The sequence below is a fragment of the Aythya fuligula genome, chromosome 6 (assembly GCF_009819795.1).
Source record: "Aythya fuligula isolate bAytFul2 chromosome 6, bAytFul2.pri, whole genome shotgun sequence".
Taxonomy (NCBI): domain Eukaryota; kingdom Metazoa; phylum Chordata; class Aves; order Anseriformes; family Anatidae; genus Aythya; species Aythya fuligula.
The window spans coordinates 39,038,973-39,065,112 of NC_045564.1; the positions used below are offsets into that span (position 1 = coordinate 39,038,973).

General features: G+C 37.9%; 1 protein-coding gene across 4 annotated transcripts in view; it reads right to left on the reverse strand.

Annotated features, from left to right (window-relative positions):
* The window catches only part of CCDC148 (coiled-coil domain containing 148), a 61,842-nt gene that overhangs the window by 28,181 nt on the left and 7,521 nt on the right, over positions 1 to 26,140 (reverse strand). For 3 of the 4 annotated variants that reach the window (XM_032190034.1, XM_032190035.1, XM_032190036.1), the window contains exons 2-10: positions 18,085 to 18,157; positions 17,005 to 17,126; positions 12,743 to 12,846; positions 11,639 to 11,721; positions 11,310 to 11,473; positions 10,970 to 11,065; positions 10,703 to 10,884; positions 5,300 to 5,438; positions 3,047 to 3,253 (exon numbers count right to left, since the gene is read on the reverse strand). In XM_032190034.1, the coding sequence (XP_032045925.1) occupies positions 3,047 to 3,253; positions 5,300 to 5,438; positions 10,703 to 10,884; positions 10,970 to 11,065; positions 11,310 to 11,473; positions 11,639 to 11,721; positions 12,743 to 12,846; positions 17,005 to 17,126; positions 18,085 to 18,139 (1,152 nt within the window). In that variant the 5' untranslated portion in view covers positions 18,140 to 18,157. Of the gene's footprint in view, positions 1 to 3,046; positions 3,254 to 5,299; positions 5,439 to 10,702; positions 10,885 to 10,969; positions 11,066 to 11,309; positions 11,474 to 11,638; positions 11,722 to 12,742; positions 12,847 to 17,004; positions 17,127 to 18,084; positions 18,158 to 26,140 lie in introns of those variants that run through there. The other variant, XM_032190037.1, reaches the window with a different exon arrangement.

Sequence of the window (26,140 nt, forward strand, 5' to 3'; positions counted from 1 at the left end):
TTCTTGGATTGTTTCGAAATTCCTCCTTAGAGACTCTGATTTCTGTTAGGGATGCACACTGATATTCTGTGACACGGAATGTGGAAAAGGAATTTAAAAATCCATTCCCAAGTAAAAACATGTTACAAGCACAAATTAACTTCGCTGCTGTTTCACTTTTTAATTGTTTTATCACCTCTTGTTAGTCACAAAGCCCAGTCTCATGGATGGCACAGTTACCTCCAGTGCATTTAAAATAACTTTAAATAACATGTTTGCTAGTCTTTTTTTTTTTAAAATGCCTTGGTTGGTTGTTACCAGAGAAGAAATAAATACATATATAGATAGATGTTAGGTGATATTATGTAATTATTGCTTACAACAATAAAAAATATGTAGTCTGCCATATTCTCTTTTGCACTGCTAAATCTGTTCTACAATTAGAAACAAACAGATTTTGACACACAGAGAAAGAAAAATTCTTGAAAAACCCTACTATCTCCAAGCACCATGGAATTTTACAAAAAGATATCCCTTTTAAATCAGAATAAATGAAACAGACTCCATGGCATACTGACTGGAAGCAAAGGGAAAGGTGTCTATTCAGAGCCTAGCCTTCTCACAACCTATCATCAACAGCTGCTTAAACAAGCCATTTTGATTTTCATGTATTTTTGCACAGTGTATGCAAAATGGATTTAGCAATCCTTTATATTTCTAGAATTGTTTAGACACGTAGATCTTACAGTGTATGTGCCATAGCTTCGTTTTACAACTGCTGAAAAAAGACATATGCGTACTACGGCTTTCTCTGAAACCCGCTGGTGTAATGAACAAGATCTACATCTCTCATGTTCGGGATACAAACTCTTCACAAGCATACCAAGTTTAACTCTACAGCTAAATCATTATAACAACTACATTGTTCCTCTGGGAAAGTGGCTTCAGTAAGATTTCCTTACATTAAACTTACAGAAATGCAAAACACTAAGGCAATTAACGGCAAAAAAGTGGGATAACACCCCTATCCCCTGCTTTCCAGCTCTACATTCCTTCCTTTGCAGAGGGAGATTCACTTTTTTAAATCTCGTCTTACAGACCCTCATCACAATGGGTTTTTAGTTGGTGTACATTTAACTCCCAAACCAAGAGTTACTTTTTAGCTGATAGTTGCCCACAACCACTTTCAACAACAGTATGACTTCTGTAGGTGCACACTTCAGAAGTGTGGAAAGAAAAGTCTGAAAAAGGAACTATAACTGGGCAAAGTATAAGTTTTCAAATGCATATATAGCTGCCAAAAACAGACAAAAAACACAGATATATTCAGGATAATCTTGAAAAATAGCATGCCCAGTTTCAGCTTCCATCCGCTAGCCCCTTCAGCTGCAGAACTGATCAAAACAGGGTCACAATGATCTCTTTCTGTAACAGCAAAATTGTACCTTTTTTATTCTTCTCTTCTGAGAAGCAGGTGAATTGCTTTTCATCAGGCTTTCAACTTTTTTTTTTTTTTTTTTTAAAGTCACCTTTGAAAGCAACCCTTGAGATGTGTAGGCCTAATAGGTTTAAGTTTCAAACAGTTCCAGGTTACTGGAAACAGGAGGTCACAATCTAAAGACTTTGAGGCAATGAATGCAACAGTGAGAATCTTAAGCTACACGGAGATAACATAACACTTCCCTGGTACTTTTATGAGGGGGGAAAAAAAGTGACTGGCTGATAAAATTCACAATTCTGGAATAAGTGCTAGTGCAGGTAAGAGAAACAGACATTCCAGAAAGGGAGGCCTGGGGTCAAGATCGAGCTCTAGAAAAGCATTCCTCACACCACTTGGCAGCAGCCTGGCTCTGAAGTGAGGCATTCCCCACTCAGTCAAGCCCAGACAGCTTCTAACCCTAAACTGTTTGGATTCAAACCTTCCTATGTCAGAAGACTCTACGAAGAGGGGAGGGCAGTCCTTCGTACTATTATTACAGTGAAAAACTCAACTCAAAATCAAAAATTCTGATTAACCACAGTTCAGGTTTACTGTGATTTTCAGCTCTTTAGTACTTTGTGGAAAAGGGTTCAAAGACAATGTTGATAAAGTGAGAATAATACATCATATATGCTTTCATATGATAATTTCTGTGCAAGTGGAAAATCAGAGAACAGTTCAAACAAATGCCTTTCATGCCCAGAAATATGATTCCCCTTATAAATGCCTCAGGCATCAACATAATGCTCTCCTCTTGTGTCCAAGCTCCTCCGATTTTATTTAGAAAAATACCCTTTGAAAAAAAACACAGGGTTTGTTTGTTTTAAGTCTTGTTCACCTCTTCACACAGCAAATCTCCGTTCAGGATATTGTGAAACTTCTATAACAAGGGCAAACACAATATGGGATCAATTTTTAAGAATGCTTTCTATGGCTGAAAAGTAAACAGAAATGAAGACAGATACTCATTATTTCTCTGAAAACAGACTACCCTTTATCAAATAGACTACTGGTAGTGATGATGAATGGAACATGTTTCACTGCCACTTAAGAAGATTCTAGCGTTAAACCCAATTATGACATAAACCTCACACAGTACAGGTATTAAGCCCACTTTGCTAAGGATGAAACCAAAACACACAAATATTTTGTGATTTGCTAGAGTTAAAAATGAAAGCAGAGTCTGACACCAGACCTCTACTCCTGGTGGCTTGTTTACAGTCTAAACAGCAGAACAGATCTTGTTCTTCCAATACAGAAATACCAGTTCAAACTCTTAGATGGTGTTCAAAATCCACCAATAAATGTGATCACAGTTCATGCAGAGATTACACCCACAGTATGAAACTAAGAGTAAGGCCTAAAACATAGTAGGTAATCAAATTCTTAATAAAAAAAAAAAAAAATACAAACTAAGTTCAAGAGTCTGTAAGAATATGACACTTACAAGGATCCCTATGAGTAACAAAATGGAGAATCTTCAAAACCATACTCTAATTTTTAAAATTTCAAGTTTTTGCTTGCATTCATTTTGAATTTGGCAGTACAAAACAGATGTGCTTGTGCTAGATTTATAACAGAACCTACCTTGGCTTTCAGATCAGCACAAATCTCCTGTTGCTTCTGTTTGTTATTAGCAGACGCTACTTCTTCTTCCTGAGCAGCAGAGGCTTCAGCAACAGCCATCACCGCCTTAAGTAAAAAGGCCTTCCTAGCTTGAATCCAATTTAATATCAAAACTCTGTGTTGATTCCTGAGGAAATTGTAATGATCCCAAGCTCTCTCATGAATAACCTAAAAAAGTAAAGCATTTCAGAAAAGCTTAACACCATTCATTAATACCATATTTTGCAAACCTTGAATACCATTTGTATAATTATTACATCACCAATATCCCTATGGAATCCACAATTAGGGCCTGAAAGTATTCTGCCAGGCATTGGGTATACTGCAGTCTCCCAGTGTCAGTAGGCTGTGACAGCATTCCAGTATTTCCCTGGTGTTGACCCCTATCACATGGCACTTCAGTATCCTGACAAACCACTGTTCTTTCCTGAACTATACTTCTGGAATAAGAATAAATGAAACACATTCTTGCCATAGAGTACATACAATGCAGGTTAGATCCTTTCAATACATCTTCAGAGATACTGAACACTTTTAGCACGATGCTTTTCATAGAATGTTATGATCTCCTATAGAAAAACAGACCACCACTTAAAGCAGTTGTACAAGCATAGTACAGAGAATTAGATTCACTTTTTCTTTCTTAACAGGAAATTTGAAAATTGATTTTTGGCTTGCCAAGCAGCATACTGCCGCTACCAATACACAGTTTTTTATCTTAAATACACCTTCTTTGGCCTTATTCATTGATTTTCCAGAGGACATTCAAGCTTCACAACACTGACAGAAATAGTGACAGGTAAGGCTCCATAGTCTAAGGCATTAGAAACTTGGACCTGTTTTACATCCCAAGAAACTACCGGTTACAAGGATGAAGATGGCCTTCTGCTCACAAGTTCCAAGGGCACCATCCTTGATGCTCACTTCAAGGCCTTTGGCAGGGGCATGCTGACTCACCTGGTGCCTAGTTCATAGATTTTCCTCTTGGCTCACAGATCGATGAAGCTAAAGTGGTACCGCTACCTCTGGAGATTTTTTTTTTGCTCAGATGTGTGTAGGCCACTGTATGAGAGGTTCACATTGCCATCACTGGTCTCTGAAACTCAGGTGAGCCTTACTGGCAAGCAGCTAAACTAAGCTAAGAAAGTACTGAGCAAGAAATGTGATGCACAGTTTGTTCTTCTAAAAAGTAGATCTCTGTCATGACCTGCTACCAGATCAAGCACTCAGGTACTAGTCCAATGATCCATTCTTCAGAAAGAAGGAAGAATAGGAGGCTCTAAGTTTAGTTATGCTAATGTAACAAACATTTTAAGAGCAGATTCTCAGTACTGTTTTAACATTTCTGTATTTGTCATGCTGGTATGCATACCACATTCAATGCAGAATGATGATTTTTAAATTTTAAGTGACTTCCCGAAGAATTAGGGAGACCCATTAATAATGGATATGTTTAAAAGTACACATATATTATACAAGGCATATAATTCTTTAGACCAGTTCTCACATCCAAAAGTTCTGAAATCCACCAGAACTTTACCTTTGGTGAAATTATGCTATTAATCGGTATCACTACACTGCCACTCCTTTGCACTAGGCACTCCTCAAACATAAGGAAGTAGATGGTCTAAAAATACATGCAGAGATAAGAAAAGACTCCTACTTTCCCTATGACATCCTGAAATGTTCTGGCCTTGAACTGGGTTTCTCTATTAGCTGCTATGTGCTTATTCACTGTGGAGTGTAAAAAGAATCAGTAATCAATTTGAAATGCATTATGAATGTAAAAATAGCCTCTCTCTGAGAGCAGGAGATAAGTTTCCACTCTTCCTGCTATATATGTGCCATAGAGCAATTAAAATAACTATTCCTAGACAGTGTGACAATGTTATACATCCTTATAAAAGATAAAAATAACAAGAGAAGCAGAATAGTGAGACATAACTATAAAATTGTATAGCAAAAAGCAATGCTAGCAAACTAGTTTTGTGAATTTGGCAGTAAGAGGTTGTGTAAAATCTCCATGGTGCTTATTTTGAAGAAGTGTATGTTTTTTGTTTGTTTGTTTTTAAGACTGGAACATATCTCATTGTACAGAATAAAATCTATAGTTAAGAAGTCACAAAATAAAAACCTTTGATAAGCATTCTTTAATACAAATGTTCACTACATGCTTTATACAAGAATGTATATAGCTAAACTAACAACACTGACCAGATCGTGCCTAGATTTGTGAGGAAGGTATCTCTGCAGCGCATCAAGGTACAAAGTCCTTCTTCTCTGAAGATCACTTGGATACTGATTGATAACAGTCTGAAAAACCCACTGATCTTCTTCTTTCCATTCAATGTTCCTACAGAAATTCAAATTCAACACAATCAGATCCAAAGTAATTTAACATTTTAAAAGGAGAAGTTTGGTTCTAGCTGTTTACAAAAATAAAAACAAACAAACAAACAAAAAACAAACAAACAAACAAAAAAAAAAGCAAGGCTAAACCTTCAGTGGGTCCTATGACACAACCCTGAACCTGTAAACCTGATATTAGATCAAAGCTGGAAAATACAGATTTTCTTTAATGAAACAAAGCAAATGCAGACTGCTTTCTTAATGTGACCTTTTACTGGTTTTTATTTTTATTATTTTTTATTAGGGAACGACATTGTGTTTCTCAATGAAGTTACATTAATAAATAGTCACACAGCATGGAAAATATGGTGTGAAAAAGGAAGATGATTGGTTTCTGCCACTGAGCACTAATGAAAATATTAAAGTGAATGAAATAATATCTGTATGCAGCTAAATAAGGGATTAGTCAAAAAAAATTATGATAGCCACAGAATCATGGCAAGACAAAAGATTCCTGTTTCTTTTAAGTAGGAGGTGAAATAATCAGTATGCCTGCATGCATTTCAGAAAATTAGAGTAGCAAGATGTAATAAACGTCAAAAAAACTCAAGCACAGTAACACAGGTTTGGAGGTTAGATTTTACCCTCAGCCTCATTGAAAATTAACAACCACAATGACCAAGTGTCCGCAGGTAATAGTACCACGTCACAGTACAAAGGTAATACACCGATACTTAGATCTTTGCTTTTCCAAAGAGAAACATTCACAATCTGCATTTGCTGACAGCTTTAGAGTAATTCACAAAATTTGCTAGTAATAAAAAAATAAAAGTTCAACAGCAGCCTGACTGGAATGAATGAAAAGGATGCCAGCTGAACAGACCCAACGAACTGGCACAGTTAGCGTGGCACACGATGTCACACCCAGCCACTCCTCACCTTGCTGCTCACTGACTTCCCTGTCTACCCAGGACTTCAAAGATTTCCTCTGTGGGGATGCTTTACAGTACAGTAGTGCAAACTCAGATGGAAAAGCTCCACAGCACTTGTGCAGTTACAGATTTAGGACTAAGAATACTAGAGTAATAAACTGGACTTTGACACTGATTAATGTTAAAATTAATAAAATAGTGCATGGAGCTCTATTTCCCTCAACAATCTTATCTGATATAATTGTATTATTCTTACTCTCCACCCATTTTCTTTTTGCTTCTTATAAACCGTGTGGAATATCCGACAAACAATTTGTAGGGCACAGATGTTTGCTATTAAATCCAGCATTATGAGGAGAAATAGAGACTGCTTTGAAATCAGGGAAAGAAAAATATTTAGCTCCTGTAAAAAGTTTATTTGCAGTGACTGACAAGACTGACAACTACCAAGTAAGTGCTAGAGACAACATAAAATGTGGAATCACATTAGCAAATGCAGACATTCTCTAGTAATTAAAGTGTTTCTTTATAGGTGATGGCTTAAATTTCTCATGAAAGACAATGAATATATATGTCTGAGCAGAGGGTTTTCTCATATGCTAAGAAGAAATAGTGCCCAGGAGAGTAAAATGGGATTAAGGAATCCATTAAACAGGGAATGGTTGCAGTAATAACTTGTAACCTTCAGGTTGTAGGGCTTGTACAGCGGACACAGTTCTCCAAAGATAACAGCTCCTGAGCTTTGATAAAGAAGTGCCACTGGGAAGATGTGCTATTTTTGCAACCTTTACTGCCTCTGCAGAAGATGTCTTGCAACTGATCCTCAGAAATGAGTGCTTTGAAAAGCTCCCTGTAGAGAAAAGGGAGGAGTTTAATGAAATCTGTTCATTTATTAATTTTAGAATCTGTGTGAAATATGGGCTTTCTGAAGAGTAACTTTAATGAACAAATTAATTATTCTTTGCCATGCATGACTTAAATATCTGACTGCAACTGATGCTGAGTACCATTTCTTTTTCTTAAGATAACACAGCATTCTTTCCAAACATTCAAGTTCATGAACAAATGTAGGTCTTCCATCTACAAGAGTGAGGCAGAGTAAGATGCATCTTAATCAGGAAACTTCACACCACAAACTTGAGAGCAGGGACCAGCACGGGTTCTGTGCTCAGAAGGCTGGTCTGGTGACCTGCTGTGCCTCCAGAGCACATGGGCAGGCACACCAGTTCCTGCACCAGTCTCCACCTCAGTTTTCTCATCTCTGCAAGGATCCCTCTGACTTGTATATTGCTCTAATAGCCAGCTAATGATGCATCTCAATTTCAATCTCTCAAGTAGACTTATAAATAAGATGGAGAGACAGATGTCCTCTTCGCTCAGACAGATAATGACAGGACAAGGGGGAATGGTTTTCAACTATCAAAGTGATTTAGATCAGATGTTAGGAAGAAATTCTTCACTCAGAGGGTGGTGAGACACTAGAAGAGGTTGCGGATGCCCCACCCCTGTAGGCATTCAACCTGGAGGCCAGGTTGGATGGGGCCCTGGGCAACCTGCTCTAGTGGGTGGCATCCCTGCCCATGGCAGGGGGTTGGAACCAGGTGCTCATTAAGGTCCGCTCCAACCCGAGCCATTCCGTGATTCTATGATCTCTGTACTACCTAGGAACAAGACAGAGAAATTGAGAGGGGCAGAGGATACCCTGGGGAACTAACAGCTACAGCTAGAGCTGCAAGTAGCTTATTGTGAGTAGGAAAACACTGACTGCCAGTGTCTTGATTTGTCAGCTGTGCCAAGCTTTGTCAGCTGCGCTTAGATTTTGTCAGCTGTTCATAGACAAACAGCTAAAAAAAGCATTGTCCAGCCCAACACAATCCAGCCCAGCATGATCCATTCCAGTATATTCACAACTATAAAACAGACAGAATTACAAAATATCCTGCCTGATTAAATGCAAGACATTCCCTTACTTAAAACTCTTGTAAAATTCCAGAAAGGAAGACCTCACCTAAAAAGAATCTGAAAAGCACCATCACATTTTAGATAAATATTTAAGTTAGCGTCATGGTGCTTCAGTGACAGGATATTGACAAGCTTATACAAGGCTGAATGTACAACCCAAATTTTAAATATACTGCTTGCTTTTCTTATATATATATGTGTGTGTATATATATATATATATATATATCATTCTGCTACTAGAAAACACTTCATTATTTTGTTTCAGAACCGAAGCAAGGTGATTGTCTTATATTCAACAGCCCTGCGGCAGCTCTTTCCTTTGAAACACTTACCCAGGGTTAATCCTCAGCTTTACACACCCTGCAAAATACAAACAACTTGGAAGAGAAGTTACCCTTTCTGCCCTATAATCCTCACATATCCTCTGCAATAGCTGGGACAACCTGAACTTGATGCACCACTGTGTGGTTGAATCTGCAGACGGATTGCAACAATGCCACCAAGAGATATGTTAACTTCTCTGTACCAAGTGATATGTTAACTTCTCTATCAATTGAGTCACTGCTGGTTGTTCAGCAGGAACATCCTGTCAATAGACCCAAAAAGAGGGACCAGGTGTACTTGACTTAGTCATAATATTCCTTTCATTTGATGTTGCTGAAGATACAGTGCTAAATATGTAGTACTCAATTCATCTTTCAGTTATTCAAATAATTCAGACACCCTTGGAAATTGTGGCAAAAATATAACAGTGCTTAGAGAACCATCGGCTGTAACACACTGGTTCCAAGTCCACAATTTGTGGGACAATGCCCCCCCCCCAAAAAATAAAATAAAAAAAAATTGTGTTTCAGCCTCAATACAATAAGTGGATTTGGATTGATCAAACATTCTACTCCTTTTTTTTTTTTTTTTTTTTTTAAGTTTCTAAAAGCAATACACATTGTAGCATGTACTCTAGCAGGACTGAAAAACACACAAAGAACATCGCAGACCAGATTACCTTATGCTCATTTTTCTTATTTAGATATTCTATGCACATTTCCAATTTTTTGTTGCAGAAAGCCTGAACAGTTAAACAATGATATATGTATTAACCCAGTGCTCTTTTCTGTACTTTCACACATATGATGACAGAGGAAGAATGACAGAAATAATCCTCAGATCCTTGGAGGAAAAAGTTACGATTATGTTACTACATAATTGTATTGTTCTACTGAGCAACTTCAAATTACAAGAACGAGTGAAAATGTATGGCAGTTGTATTGTCATCTTCAGGTAGACAGCAGTGAGATAACTGCAGATATATCACAAGTGCTGCATTAGTCAGTAAAGTACGGTGGATACATAAGGTCAAAAATCTACATCACTCAATTTTTCACAGTATTATCTGTTGGATCAAGGTTACCTTGATGAATTATTGAATAATTAAATCTTAAGGCTGTATCTTTGCAAACTCAAAATATTTCCATTCAAATTTTCCAAAACAAATGTAAAAAGTAACAAAAAACATTGTGTTTTATAAACCCCATGTCTTGAAAGTAAGTGATTCTACAAGAAAAAAGCAAATTTTGCCTTTTGTATTGAAAATATTTTAATGTTGTGGATAGAAGCATAGAAATCAAAATGAGCAATAAAGATTCAGGAACAGAAGGCAAACAAAAAGATCAAGATTTAGCTTTAAATTCCATACCCAAGACAATTGCTGATGATTCATTTATGATTTTATACCTTCCCATCTAATCATACTGGCATACACAGACCCAAATCAGGTAATTTGTTCCAGGCAGCCTACCTGTGTACCCCTCTAGCAGGTTGGTGCCACTGCCACTTCCACCAGCTTTTCTTGAGCCACATTCCTCCCCTTTACTCCCCATCTACATAATATTAAACTATTCTGAATCTACATACAGTTTCACATTTATTTGTGATTACAGTTACTGCAATGAACCAACATCCTTGAAGAGATTGGACCTATTTATCAACTTTATAAATAAATACATTTAAGACCTCCCTCAGAAAGGCTGTACTTTTCTGACTTAAATTTGATAGTGTATCACACAGAAAGAATCACTTCTACTCATATAAAAGAGAACATTTGACACACATCAGATTGTTGGTTTTTAATTCATAAAACGTTTCACTTATTATTTCAGATGAGTTCTTTAGAAAGGACTGCCTCAATTCTCACAGCTGTGCAAACAGTTACTGGCTTTAACCCCATAGAATTGGGCAGTGAGCCAACTATTTTCTGCAATGAATAAAATAGAACCAGCTATCATGGTAAGGGTAACTGCATGATCTGTAGATTGTAAAATACATTATAGTTTATTTTTTCCCCAGCAAAAGAAATCTAGAAACAGGTGTCATTACCTATATATGACTTTTAGCTGTTGATCAACCTCTTGAAGCTTAGACCAGTACTCATTTGCAAGCTTACAGTATTCCTTGATAATTAAGTTCTTCAAATCTGGATAGGGGAACTCCAAAGATAGTAGTGCTGAAGGAACTTCATGGAAAAGTTTGGTTTTTTCTTCAGAAGAACGCACTAAAGCCTGTGATGAAAAATGCTGCTCAGACTACTCTGCATTATATTTTTTTCTCAGAAACCATTAACTAAACTTACAAGGAAAAGCTTACTTTTCTTTTATAGGCTTCAAGCTCTCTTTCCACAGTCAGACTTTCAAGGTTAAGAAATTCCAGAATTTCTTCCTGTTGCTTCTTCACAAATTCAATCTATTTCATGAAATGCATTAGTGTTACTTCATATTGCTAGAATATGAAATTTCTTATTTGGAAACAAAAAGCTTGATTTCCAGTTTCACACTGTTATGCTTTTACAGATTTTAGTGAAAAATTTGCAGTGCCACAAATACAAAGCCTACTGAATACTCTGAGTTATATCCGTAAAACATTGCTTATAAATAAATAAAAATGCTAAAAAGACAATGATTAGAAACTGTAACGTTAAAATACCAACCTGCTGTAACATGTCAACTGGATTGAACTTATATTTCAGACAAATGTCTTCTGAGAGGTAATGCTGCATTTCAGAAATCCACAATTTCAAATTCTCTCTTAGTTGCCAGATAGGAGCTACAGTATTTGTTTGGTATGCATCCCATTCCTTTGATAATTTTTGCTCTATATCCAAATGAAACATAAAGCTTTCTCAAACACACAGAGCATTAGGTAGCACTATACTTCCTAAATCTAAAGCTGTCATGACAGGAATTTAAAAACACAAACAAGTAATCAAGATAATTTTGACTATAATAAAGAACCAAGACATGAACTGGAAAGTCTTACCCAAGTCCCGTATATCCAAAAAAAAGTCATACTTATGACTTCCTTCATCAAGAACAATCTTTACTTCTGCTTCTGCTTTTTCCCTGCAAGACATGAATGAGTTTTTTTGTTTGTTTGCTTTAATACAGAAGATTTGATTTCTTTTTTATTAAATTGATAAGCTTCAAATACTCTGATAATTAAGTAAAAAGAGAGATTCTCTGCCTGGAAATCTATTAAGGTCAGGCGTTTTACAGAAAAATAGTATGGAAGCCACCCTCTTTTGAGCAAAACATGCTGTTTTTGATCTGCTGTACATGCAAAATGTAAGCTAGTAGACCTAGGACAACAAAGCTGTCTGTAGTTTGGTCAGCAAGTTACAAGTATTTCTGGAAAAAAGAAAAAGAAAACAAACAAACAAACAAACAGAACATAAAAACACCTGCAGCAGGCCACCAAAAGTGTTCGTTCCTGAAAATTCTAAGATAAGGTACATGCATACATCATTCAAAAGAAGAGAAAACAGCTTCTGCAGCATGAATACAATAGAATAGAATAGTTCAGTCAGAAGAGACCTAAAAGGATCAAGTCCAACTGCCTGACCACTTCAGGGCCAACCAAAAGTAAAAGTACATGTATATTATCAATGACGTTATTCAAATGTCTCTTGAATGCTTCGTTCATCTTTAGCAATGAGAGGATAATTCTGTTCTCATGAGCAATATTAACATTCCCTGTTATAACTGTGAATGATTCAACATACCTAGAGACGCACTGACACTTAAAATGATTAAAAAACATTGGAAAACTTCTGATACTCCTACAAATACAGGCTCTTCAGATTCTGACAGGTCAGCTAAACAGCTGGAGATCACGGTATGTGCCACTGAGTACATGCGGAACATCCACTCTGTTCTGCCCTCCTTTCATCTGTTCTCTTTGCACCTACAGACCTGTTTCAATGCAAACCACAAACTCTCCTGCCCTGCAGAAAGATTTATCTTCGGTTAAGATATTTTAATGTTTATCCTCCTAATGTCCCTTTAATCAAGTATGCCACACCAGAATCTCTGTCTGCTGATGTATTTCTTTAATAATAACTAACTAAGATTCCTCAGGTCTTACCTGTTCTCACTCAGTCTTTTATGCTCTTGCCACCACACTTGGCGATGCTGTTTCAGCAGCATTTGCTCTTTGTTATTCTTTGAAATTTGTTCTGTTTTTTTAATCTGCAGGAAAATAAATGCTTATAAGTATTTTTAAGTATTTTCAATAGATTTATCACATGCCTTCATATCAAAATTTAACTACATAATGGTGAACCTAAAGGCTCTTTGCACAACTGTGTTTTCTGAAGAACAATGGGTTGCAGTGTAATCAATTTCCATGAAAAAAATTATTCCACTCCAAATCACAATTAAAATGAAAACTAGAAGAAAATGGACTGTATTTTTTTCTTCCTTTTTCTCCTTTTCTTTCCCATCCCTGTTGTCCAGGTGATAGAGGGGAGATTAGTAAGAGAAATAAAAATAAACTCTTACAGGTGGGAAGATGAAAGAGTAAAAATGTTTCTTTCAAGAAAAAGAATTTCAAAAATTGATTACTGAAAACAGGGTGCTTTTCCAAAATCTATCCATTTAAAGATACTCTGAAATTGAGGGCTCCACAAGGATATTGCTTCCAACTTCAGTTAATAATAGGAAGACAGAGATAGACGGAGTTACTTCTTAAACTAGAGGGAAAGCCATACAGGCTGATGGAATAGCAGCCAGATGATTCGGGCCAATCAGCAACGAAGGAAGAAGGGAAAGAAATCTGTGGCTGCCAGAAACCCCTGAGCTAGGTCAGTTTTATTTTATCCTGCTGCCATCATGACTGTTTCCTGCCTCTCAGTGACTAATCAGGACAAAGCAGGATTTCAGCCCAGCAAACATTTGCTCCTCTCCTGCTACTTTTCTTGCTGCCCAGCCACAGCCTTCCTCTTCACCACCTGACCCCATCCCTCCCCAGTCAACTACTTCTAGTTGCAAAACCCCCCTCTGTTTCCAGAGCCACCCATAAATCACCCCCTATTTTTATTTTTATTATTATTTTTTAATTCCTCCTCCCCAGACCTTCCTTTATGCTGTATCTTTCTACTGCAGAACAGCAGTGAGCAAGGAAAAAAAAATTGGAAATGCTTGTCCCAGTTCATAATAAGGAGTAAGGAATAAAGGTCTCACTCCACATCTAGCCCAGGAAAGAAACACCATTATGAGACATAACTGCTCATTTTTCATTTGTCTCAGGTGGAAGTAATTCACTCTTAAAAATGCTTCGTCAATGTTCCTGCATAGTGAAAGCTGGACAAAGCCACACGCTGCCCCCTCTGCCTTCGCACTCACAAGGACTGCAAAACCCCTGAAAGGCCACATCTCCACTCCCTCTGCCTGCTGCGTAGGTGACAGCAGCAGGCACCTCAAAGAGGAAGCTGTGGGGCATTCCCGTACAGTTCTCATCCACGAGTACTTTTCTTCCTTAAGCAGCCAACAATTGATTTGTCATTTGCTTATTTGGTTCCACATCCATGGAGAAGTAACTCAGAACTTCAAAAACTGGATTACCTGAATCAGCAGCAACAACAAGAAGAAATAGGTGGGAACACATTTTATTCTCTGTGGAGCTTTCAGCATACATATTTTATTACCTACTCATTTGGAAAACACTTGAAAAAAGGTGAAATACCAAAAGACAAATGATGAAAAATTAGTTTCAAAGGGACAAACCATTTAGTGAACAGCTGGAGGAACGCTTAGATGAGCTACCGTCTTCCCATACCTTTGGGTTTGCTGTTTAGTGAGCTTGTTCATGAAAATGTCCCATGTTTCCCCTGTTGAATTGTGGGTAATGGAAGCAATCAGAAGCCCTCCCTCAGAATGGTATAAAATTAAAAAAAAATAAAAAAGAATCCATCCACTCTCCAATCTTTTACATAAGTGACACTGACAAGCCAGGTAATACATATTCATAGAGGACACAATGGCAAGCGAGATAGAAAGACACTCAAGCACAAATCTCTAAACAGCTCCCTCAAGTTAACAGGACCTTCTAGCTTCTGTTTCGGACCAGTTCTACGCATGGAGGTCTGACACTTGCCAAGGACACTGTACGACCGCCCCACAGCCACGAGACCTCAGCTCAACGCCTGGCCTGACTGCAGCAGCCGGGCAAGCTCCTGGAAGCACAGCGCAGCCACGCAGCGGGGGCCAGCCGCAGGCCGCAGCTGCTGAGCTCAGCCCCGCTCCAGACGGGTCCCACAGACACCTGAAGGGCTCCACACTGCACCCAGGCCCAGCGGGACCCCACAGTTTCGTTGTCATGGCACATGAAAGCTAAACTGTTTGTCAAACATGCGCTTCTGAGGCAAATGAGCTGTGTTTGTGCACTGAACCTAAGGTAATAAACCAGCCCAAAGCCAACCTCACTGGCTGCATCAAGGGCCCAGCTAAACTACCACCCCGATAAAAGCATTCCCAGGCAACTGGGAGCACACATGACAGAGTGAGCGGGTCTCATACAATAATTCTGCTTTGAAATGTGACCCAAAGAAGCGGCACCTTGATCAGCACACTAACATCCTATCTGATTAAAGTAAACATCTTGCTTGAAAACGTACTTTGTCACAATATCATTGTGTCAGTATAAAATCTATAAACTTTGGAAGAATAGAATGTCACTTTTATAAAGCCTCTTTTCAAAGCTATGGCATACGTTACTGATTTTAGTGTGGTGTTAAAATAAGAGTGGGGAAAATTTTGAAGAAGAAGTAGTAAGAATATATGAATATATTCTCCCTATACGAATGTACTCACTATAATTTTATTTTATTTTTTATTTTTTTTAACAGGGAATACAACAAACAAGAAATATGCACATACAGAACAGCAGTCTGCCTTCTTGCATTCACTTCCCTAAAGGTAGTTTAAAGCTCAAGAAATTGCAACTGATTCACGTGTGAGTGGTTTATCTGCTGACAGTTCTGGTATCAAGTTGTCAAATTTCATCTACCTGTTACATAGACGTATATTAATGTAAGCAAGATTGATCAATGCTTTCACTCAAAATACTTGAAGATACATTAATTCCTTTAGGTTTCCTTATGAGGGTATTACTTCCTGTATTATTCAAGGTTTTTTGTTTGGTTGTTTGTTTTTGTTTTCTTGTTTTTTTTTTTTAGGTACTATAATGATGAAGGTCACATGCAGTATTCAAGAGTTAGCTATATCTTAACCTTTCTAATTTAGTCTTCACATTTTCTCTAATATTTGGTCCTTCTTCTACAAAGCTGGAACTCCGCCATAACCTGTTTGGTGTATGCCTAATGTAAAGATTGTAATGAGGCTGTCTGGAGAACTACCAGTGCTCATCCTGTCCTCCCCCCTATTTAAAGACTGGCCGCATTTTTAATTTACTTACTCAGTTTTACAAATTCTTTTTGTCACATTTTCTTCTAATTAACTTGTACATAACTGAAGACTTTGGGTCTATCACTGTCAAAAATGCTTCCTTCCCTGTATCCCCATTCTTATATACCAAACTACCTTGCTATTTTCAACTTGTACAGTTATCACCCACTGTTGCATGGATTTATTAAATGTCTCTGAGATCAAACTTACAAAAAAAAAATTAGCATGTGAAATTACATCACTGGATGAGTGCTTAATCTGGATACTGGATTTGGTATTTAGTCTTCTCTCCAGTTTGACAGCACATAATTTTGTCTTCAGTTCTGCTTGTCACCCTGCTTTGTCAACACATCATAAAACATCATTCCTAACAAAAGTGGAGGTAAAGCTTTCATTGAACTTCATTAGTATTAAATAGACTACCTCTTATTTACTATTTGGGACATACTGCAGCTATTTACACCTTTCTGTCCAGTTCTGAATTCACATTATGTGGCTATAAAACTCTTTATTTTTTTCTCAAGCTCTATCTCGGCTTGACTTCTGGAAATCTTCACTTCATGTCTATATTTTTGGTTTAATTTCTTTCCAGAGCAATCCTCCTTCATTGCCATAACTTCTTTATTATCCCCACTATTTTGAGTTTGTTATCTAACGACTCTGGATGAATTTCCTCTAAGCACTCAAATATAAACATCTCCTGTCTTTTTGGGAAGCAGATTCCATGTATTTTGCATCCCTGATTCCAAGAAATTCCATAATTCAACATTGAAGTTTCCATGTCATAGTAACAGTGTTACAAACTTGCATCTTTTGCCCATCGTGAATACTGTTAAAACAATTTGTTATTCCTGTTCATTGTCAGATTCTTTGAGGGCAGTGAAAAAATGTCATCATTGCACTTTAAAAAAATAATTGATATGAGAAATAAAAACCACATACCTTTAACTGAATTTTTGCTGATGCTATTTTTTCTATTGCAGCAAGTTCATATAGATGTTTGTAGTCAATGGGTTTACACTTCTGGATGCATAGACCATTTTTCATAGAAGTCACCAGATTTTCTAGTTATCACAAACATTTACAGTCATGTCAAATTCAAGAAATACTTTAAGTATGAGCCATAAAATGAAAGCATTATGCATAGAATTTAGAAACAGTATAATAAAAACATTAACTGTTTCTATAACAAAGATTGGAGTTGCTGAATAAGAATTTGAAACAAACGTAAGCTGGTAGAAGTCATCAAGGTCTCTTCATGCAAGATTAATTCAAAAATTATGCTCCTAGCATACCAGATGCAAGCTTTACATTTATATTACAGGTAATGTATTTGCTGTGTCTTTTATTTTAAAGATATAAATAAATGCTATATATCTTGTATGTATATGTTTTTGGGTGTACACATAAATCCATATTAATAAAAAATAAGCTTAGGTAGATATGATTACAAAATATCTTTTCACAATATTATGTAACAAAAATTGGCTAAAGCCTAAGATACAATTATATTGGTCTACAAAAATACTTGAACATTTGCCCAAGTACTGTAAGCATACAGATTCCCAGTAATTTCTCATGTGAGCTAGGATGCTTATGGGGATAAAGAATAAGGCTTTTCTTTCCATCTCTTTTTAGGTACCTTTAACGGTGAAACTTGCCATTAGATATTAGGTTTGTGTTTTTTTCTATTCACTAGTAAGCATGTAGTGGCTGGAAGCAGTATGTCTAATAAATGGTTTTGCAGAAGGATCCCACATAAAATGCTAAGGTAAGTCCTGCAAAGCTATCTCGTGATCCTCCTTCAAGTCTCTCCTACGGATTCTCATTTCCCACATACCTGCAGAAAGCTTGACAAAATGACCCTAAAGCTAATGTCTAATTATGGAAAGATTTTTCATGTTAAACATCAAAATACTACTGTAGCTTCCATATGCAACAATTATTTGCACAGAATATTTCAGAAATAGTTTTATTCTAGCAATCCAAAATACTTACATTTGAACATGGTAGCATACATACCTACATCACTAATCCTTTGAGGTGTAAACAACGTTCCATGGTCTGGTTCACACATTTCTTATTTTGTTGATATCTGCTGAGAAGCAAACAGATATTTTGAGAATAATTTTGAGAATATCAATACTGTGAATGCAATCTAAACATACATATACAATGAGTATGCATAGTTTTGCTGAGGAGAGAAAATACCTTGCTGAAAAAGTGATTAGACAGAAATTCTGTAAGTTCATCTTTCATTTTAAGGAAGATTTCATTTTTTTGTACTAAAAAAAAAAAAAATCTCTTACATTCTTTAGAAGCTGATAAAAGGAAAACAAAGTATTATTTCTTTGATGAATCTGCAATGCTGTCAAATAGGAGGTCAATTTCCCTTGTACTATTCTAAATGTAACTACCATATTCACCTAAATATAAGTTTTTTTAGCTGCTCTTTGATTTTTAGAAGTTAAGGCTGAAGAGATCTCTTTTCTTATAGTTACACACTTTGGTTTATATGTGAATCCCTGTATACTCCCTTTAAAAGCCTCTCCATTAGCACCTGGCAACCCAAGCCAGCTGTTTCAACAGGGGCTTAATTCCTCATGAGCAGCCATGACAGGCAGCAGGAAACGTGTATCCACAGCATCTTGGGATAAACCTGACATTTGAGATGGAGCAAGATCTACAATGAAGTTAAAAAACAAAACAACATTAATGTCTGAAAAATATTCTTCCACTTAGACACATGTGGGCACCGTCACAGGTCTCACATACAAAGCATACATGCATGCAGTAGGTGGCCCACAAGGTGTTTCAGCAGAACTGTGCCAACAGCTGAGGAACGCCAGAGGGGGACTCACGTTTGACCGGTGCCCCCTCAGACCCTGTCTCATTCCCAGCCCGACCTTTCCCACGTTTCCTAGACACAGGACTCCACCTGCTTAGGCACAGCTTAGGCATTTGTCCAGTCCCACAGCAGGTAGCAGCATGATAAATAGCTGACCTGCAAACTCTGTTCATTTGTGTTTTGTGGAGTTCTTTTTCTGCTGTTCTAATGAGTTGAACCTGCTTATCCATGCAAATCCCAAGGATGGCCCAGTGCATCAAGAAAAAGGGGAAGAAGAGCAGCAGAAGCAACTGAAAGAGAACGACTGACAAAAAGCAATTGGTTTCAGTCAAGCCGAACTGTAAGACTGCAACCAAAGATAGTTCCGTATGTTCCCATGGGCTGTAGTTCCTCCCGACAGCATTCTGCATTGCAGGATCATCAAAAACAGCTAAAGTGTCGAAATCTGATCTAGATGGACAAGTTTCATTGAATGAAGTTCCGTTATTACTGCAAGCAAATGGTGAAGCGTAGCTGAAACACTGTCATTCCAGTGGCTCAAAGCCAGCATTTGATATTTGATCTGTACATGTTTAGTTAACAACGCAAGTTAAAAAGCAAAGAGAAATCATGACCACCGGGTTCTGTAAACTGAATATTCAATGACCACACCAAGAAAATAATGAACTCACTGATGAAGTGTGACATTTCTCAATGCTTCTTGATTCAAATTCTTCGATGTTATTGAACACTATCCCTTGCACTAAGCCAAAATTCTCAGTCTAAATGCCACCTGTCTTCACCCACGTGTGACCATTCATCAACAACAATGGAACCTCTTTAAATTTGTTCTGAAAGAAAGTGATGGTATCAGCTGGTCAGAAGCTAGAGTCATCTGACCACAGAGGCTGGAATTAAAGACAGTTAAAAGTAAGCAAATATGAAAATACATTTGGGAGTTTGCTTCCCTTCTGAAAGATTAATGTGTCCTTTACAATCCAGTAGCCAACTGCAAATAAATCTACAGTCCTACCCCAAAGTATACACACTCCTCGATGAAAAAAGAAAGCAAATAAAATGAGTTGACACACGTGTTTTGTTCATCTGATTTTCCCTCCTTAAAGCAATTATTTGGTTTTAACTTGTAACAATATAACACTGCCAAATTCATCCAGACAAACAACGTAGTTCTCCATAGCAGAAGCAACCCTGTTAGCCTATTTGTCATGATAATATTTTATCTCTACACCAACTTATCTACATATAATTCTCTATCTGCATACATACTTCTGCATATGTACATACGTTGGAATTGAGTTTTTAAAAATCACATTTGTGCTATCAGTAAATCCTCCAGGTAAAGATATGAAGAACCCAGTAACATACAGGAGTTGCACCTTCTGGTTTTGAGATGCACAAAGACAGTTTACATGGTGCTTCCTTACCCTCCAAACAAACATATTGTTCTGCTGCTCCTTAGAAAGACCAACTATGCACAGGCTCATCTTTATTTCTTGGAAGAAATACAACTGGAACAAGAAATGCTCAACCACTAACACATAAATCTTTAAGCTATAGGCAGATCAATTAAAAAAAAGCATTTCGTTGAGGTTGTTTAGAAATCTGTGTATTATGACACTGGAAGTACTGAATTAAACATAATTCCTTAGATTTCCAGCCTCCAATATTTTCTTTCTGGGAGGAGGAGCAAGTAGACATCAGCATCATGAAGTTCTGTAATTGTTAAGAGGGAACAGGGGGCCCTAATTAAAAAAAAAAAAAAAAAAAAAAAAAAAAAAAAAAAAAAAAGTGAAACCCTGTAAACTGGCATAACTTATTGTGAAATTCTGTAATACTCAGCATTTTCTGTAAACTCCAGCAGTTATGCGACACACACTCTTCCACTGAATTTATGGCAGCTAAAGCTGAACAGGAAAACTTAAAACAATAATAAGAGCTCAATAGTTACAAGAGGTATAAGAAAACTTGAAATGTTTTTTACTCATCTTTTTAAGGCTTTCAGTGTCAATCACAAAACAAGAACATTTTTTCTTTGCTTAATTTTATTGTTCCTTTGAAGAAGAAATTAACCACATACCTGACTTTAGAAAAAAGGCAAAGCATCACGATATACCAAAATTCTTTATTTTAAACCTGGTACTCCTGCTTTGATTGACCAGTCTAAAACAGACTTTCATACGCTTCTCTCTCAGCAAGATCATAAGTCATCACAATTCCTAGCCTCATTCATGAGGATACTAATATTCAACACTGCCTTGATATTACTCTAATCCTACATATATTGATACTGGCATAACAGCGAGGAATAACTGCCCCATGCCTCCTCTAATACCATCAGATAGACACTGTGTTTGCATAAAACCGAGAAAACAAGGGTGAGTACCAACACAAGGATTCTGTAAGAGTGTGACCATTGTCGGGCAGAGCCATTTGACCTCCAGAGATCAGCAGCATGATTTTAAAACAATGGCAAGCTGTTCAAAACAACAGCAATGTTTAAAAGACAGCAAGTTCTCTCCAGAGATTTGGCATGCTGTGGCTAATATTTACACCGTAGTGTTGACTTCCTTAAGCAGAGATATCAGCAAGGATACCATATTCAGAGATTCTGCAAACAGAAATAAATCTGCATTAGACCTGAAACAGACTGTCTGCATGTGCTTTGTGGAACATTCTGACTTTTTAGATTTGTAACAGCCCAGTCACAGCAGCAGCTTTGACCAAGTTGCCAGAATCCCTCAAATTGAAAGCAGCAAAATGTATCTACAAAGGGAAACACAGCATGGGATAGTTTTAACTACAGACTGAGACATCAAAGTTCCTTACAACATCAAAATGAAAGATCTGTAACAAAGCAAGACAGCTATTCTTTGCCTGCTAGCTCTTGCAGTCCTTGGCACCCAATTTCTCAATGCTTAAGTCAGAGAGGGAACTCAGTGCTACATACAAGTACAGCGGCACCAAATAAACAACCGACCCCAAGGGATTCCCTGACTTGGCTCTTTTCACTAGGTTAGTCCTTATAAAGAACATTTAAGCCTCCGTCAGCAGTTTTACTGTCTGCAATCATCAGTATTACAGGGGAGCTACTTTCTATCGATACAAGCAAGCTGCTGTCAGGCAGCATTCTTGCAGCATGCGGTGTCGTGTCGTGTCGCATCAGTAGTCCGAGGAAATCCCTGCTGATCTCCATCGCCACAGCCGAGTGAAAAGAACTGTGATTCAGCAATTTCAGAGAACAAAATCTACTTCCATTTTTCATTCTTACAAGCATAAGCCATGGACAATCACACATAGCAGAAACGTTTTCTACTTCCCCTGCATTTCCACTCTAGTTCACAAAAGCAATGCACGTATTCAAGGGGACATTTTGCTTTTTAACAATGCTACTGGATTTTGTGTTTTAGTACATCCAGAAGTGCTGTTAAGCACACTTCTTCCTTTGCTCTTTAGGTGACAATCAGATTTTTTTTAAATTTATTTTTTAACATTAAAAGAGTAGCTTCCTTTATAAGAATGTCTTCATGAAATTCTGAGATGTTAGTATTTTGTCTAGTTGGAGTCTGTGTTTAAAAGGGAACGCAAATAATTTCAGAGTAAGGCTTGGTATATTTTCATCATAACAGCTTTACCAACACTGAATTATTTGCAGTTTTAAAGATAACAAATGTATTACATATCTGTGGGTTAATTCTCAGGGTGCTTGCTCCACATCTACCCTGCAAGCCTCCTATAAGTTTCAGTTCAACTTTTGCACTGAGTAAACATTACAGATTACCTATACTTTACATTTCATGGTGAAAGTGATTAATTTTAGGTTTGCAGCTGCTTAACAGAGATAATGAGTTAGAGCTAATGAGTAAAGTATTCCTTATATTTTGTCTGAAAAACAGGTATATGAAAAAGAGGCAATCTAGAGAACTTAAAGAGTAAAAGTCACGATTTCAGTAAGAATTCAGTGCCTTAAAAATATTTTCCCCTTCACAGATTACGACAGAATAACTAATTCACACGCTTCTTTTCTAAAGTATTTAACTCAATAATTTGTACTCCTTTGAACATGAGTAACTCCACTTGGCAGCAAGCTTTCTTGCTTTAATAGTCAGGGAGCATTTTCATTTTGGGAATAGGTTTGTTTCTGTGGGCTTTTTCAGCAAACGGTTTATTAACACCCATCAAACGCAGCTTGGATCAAGAACACTATCCAGGAACTTGGTTAATCTTTTAACTATCTGTGACCAGAAAAATTAAGAAAAGATTCAAAAAGGTTGACACCTTGCCATTTAAAATTAGCTGTTGTTCAGAATAGAGCTACAAGGAAATTTGGGTACCATTCACAAACAAGAAAAGAAGCTTCCCTTGCTTTTAACATTGCATCCCAGTGGTGAGGGATAAAGAGGCAGAAAGGAGGAAGGAAACTTAGGTTTCTAATGCCTTTTCTAGAGTCTCCTAAGCGCTGAGCCATAAGGACTCCCACATATCCATACACATTACTCCTTAATGTTTTCTCTGAATATTTTGGAGCGCTGCCTACTGCTCACACCAAACACCCTAAACTGAAATGAGATATATTGTGAGTATTTAATGGAAAACACTTCATCCAGTAACTCCAATTTCAAATAAATAAATAAATAAACAGTCCATCTGGGTTGCCTTTCTCAGCTCCGCCCTCGGTCAGTGATGAAACAGAAGCAGAACTGCAGCAGTGCCCCGGGGCAGCAGCTCTAGGAGGCACTGACTTTGCTTGCAGCGCCCATAGGCTTTGACCAAACAGGCAGGGCACGCTGCGCTAGCAAACCCATCCTGAGGGGTACCTACAAATGGCGAATGCTATCACAGAAAGCACGTGTCACCTAACAGTGTCCTGCTGGGAAGATGCCCGGGTGGCTGTGCGGCTCTATTTAGCAACCACATCACTGCAGCCCACGGCGCTGGCCAGCCCAGGGTGCCACGCTCCTGCCCCAGAGGGGTGCGAGCTCGACCCCAAGCCAGCAGTTGGCACAAGCCAATGCCTTCCTCTCCTTGGGCTGTCATCTGCAGCGTGCCCCACAGCCTACAGTCAAGGGCAAGCTTGTCTCCAAGTACCTTAGAGGCAATGAAGTTCAAGTGCAGATTTGTTTTCGAGATCACGCAAGGATGGGCTAAAAGCAGAGCAGCTGAGGTGCCCGAGCACTGCCTGGATGCCCGACGGCTGAGGTCGGCAGGGACCCCTGGGCACACCCGGCCCAGCTGGCACAAGCAGGGGCACCCAGAGCAGGGCGCTTGGGAGCACACCCAGGAGGCTTGTGGGGATCTCCAAGAAGGGAGATTACACGCGCCCCTGGGCAGCCGTGCCAGTGCTCTGCCACCTGCACAGCAGAGAGGTGCCCTAAGTGGATGTGGAGCTGGTGCCCTGTCGAGGTGCGAGTGAAAGGGCTGGTCAGGAGCCACGAGCACCAGCCAGCTCAGATTATGTTCTCAAAGCGTCTCACGGATGACAAGCTTCTCCTAACAAAAGGAACTACGTCCTTTTTGAAAACTAACCATGGACACCAGTAACCCTAGCAGCAGCACAGCTACCCCTCTGCTTTTATTTATCCCTTAGACCGATTGCCAACATCTCTCTACTGAGATGTTTCTGTTTAACAAAACTTCACATACTCGCATTGGCTTCCATTCCTTTGGTTAGAAACAAGGACAGTATGTCTGAGGGAACAGAAGTTATGCAAAAAAAAAAAAAAAAAAAAAGCAAACAACACAACAACCAACCAAAAAAATCATAATGCTGATGATTTTTCTGTAATTTTACTGTTTGATTAAATAAGAGCTCATTCGCTTGCAACCTATCCATTCCTCTCTTCTGTAATGATGTCATACCGTTGTATTTGATCTCAGACTTTCAGCAGGAATTACTTTCTGATATCACAAATTCAATGTTATGACCACTAAAACACTGCAAATGAATATATTAAAATTATTTCCAAAAGGGTAGGATCTGTTTAAACCTGTATTTAATCTTCAGTAACTAGAAAATATACCAAGGAAAATGATAAAAGCAGTGCAAGTTACATTTATTTCTGTTTTAATGCATATACATCTAAAAACCTCTTCAATGCTATAAAAGTTCATCTAAGCTTGAATTCAGATGCCCTGCTTCCAGGCTTTGTTCTAACTTCAATACAGCCTCTAGGCTGGAAGCCTTGATGCATCTTAGAAACAAAAAGTACAAAAGATGAAAGAGACATTGAAAAGAAGCCATCGGTACACAGAAAACTGTTCCCCAAGCCTGCTAAATCAGCCATGTCTACAACCAGCCATGACTAAACCTTTTAGTAACAGTATGAAGCACAGGGTTTACCAATGCTCCGTTTCTGTTCTGGTTGATAATTTAGTATTTCACTACAATTCAGAACTCTCTAAGAGAATATGAATATGTCCTCTAAGAGAGGGATTATGCCTCCAATTCAACTGAGCACTTAAGCACATTCTTATCGTAATGCAAATACTCGCTTGTACCTAAAGTACATGACTTAAGCATATTTTTAAATATGGGAATAGCAAGCATTAAGACAAGATCCTGCTCTCTTTCATTTAAATAGAAATTAAACTCCACAAATGTTAGTCAGCACTTCTGGAGCAAGCAAAGCCTGCACATGCTGCTATTCGTGATGATTCATACGCAGCTAAGGTCCCAACTCCACAAGCGTGAATACTCCCAGAGAATTTAACCACTAACTTTAAAGAAACTGAGATTTCACCACCTCAATTCAACATGCCATTTACACACAGAAGTCTTTGCAGGTTCAGACCATGAATGTCAATTTTTCTTATCAGCTAATGTACTGCTAATCAACAGAAAAGCAAAATTATCGTGGGGCTGGCATTTCCTGATCTGCACATGCTACTTAGAACAAAACATTTTAAGCAGGTTTTAAATCAGTCATGTTATTAACCGTAACAGCCAATAAGAGGAAGCTGTATCAACTTGACACAAAACACAATTTAACGGCGTAATCAGTAACATTTTAATAGGTACACATTTTGTGTGAATGAAGGCTGCTTCACTTCGCAACAACAGGTATTAGTATTTCAAGTCCATTCCCAGTCAGCATACACAGTTAAAAATAAGACCCAGAAGCAAAACGCTGACTTCATTTAAAACTTCGGCAGTCGATGGGAACTGCAGTTATGGGCTAGGACAGATGTTTCCTTACAAATTCAGGAAAAAAACAAACACAAGTCCCTTGATTT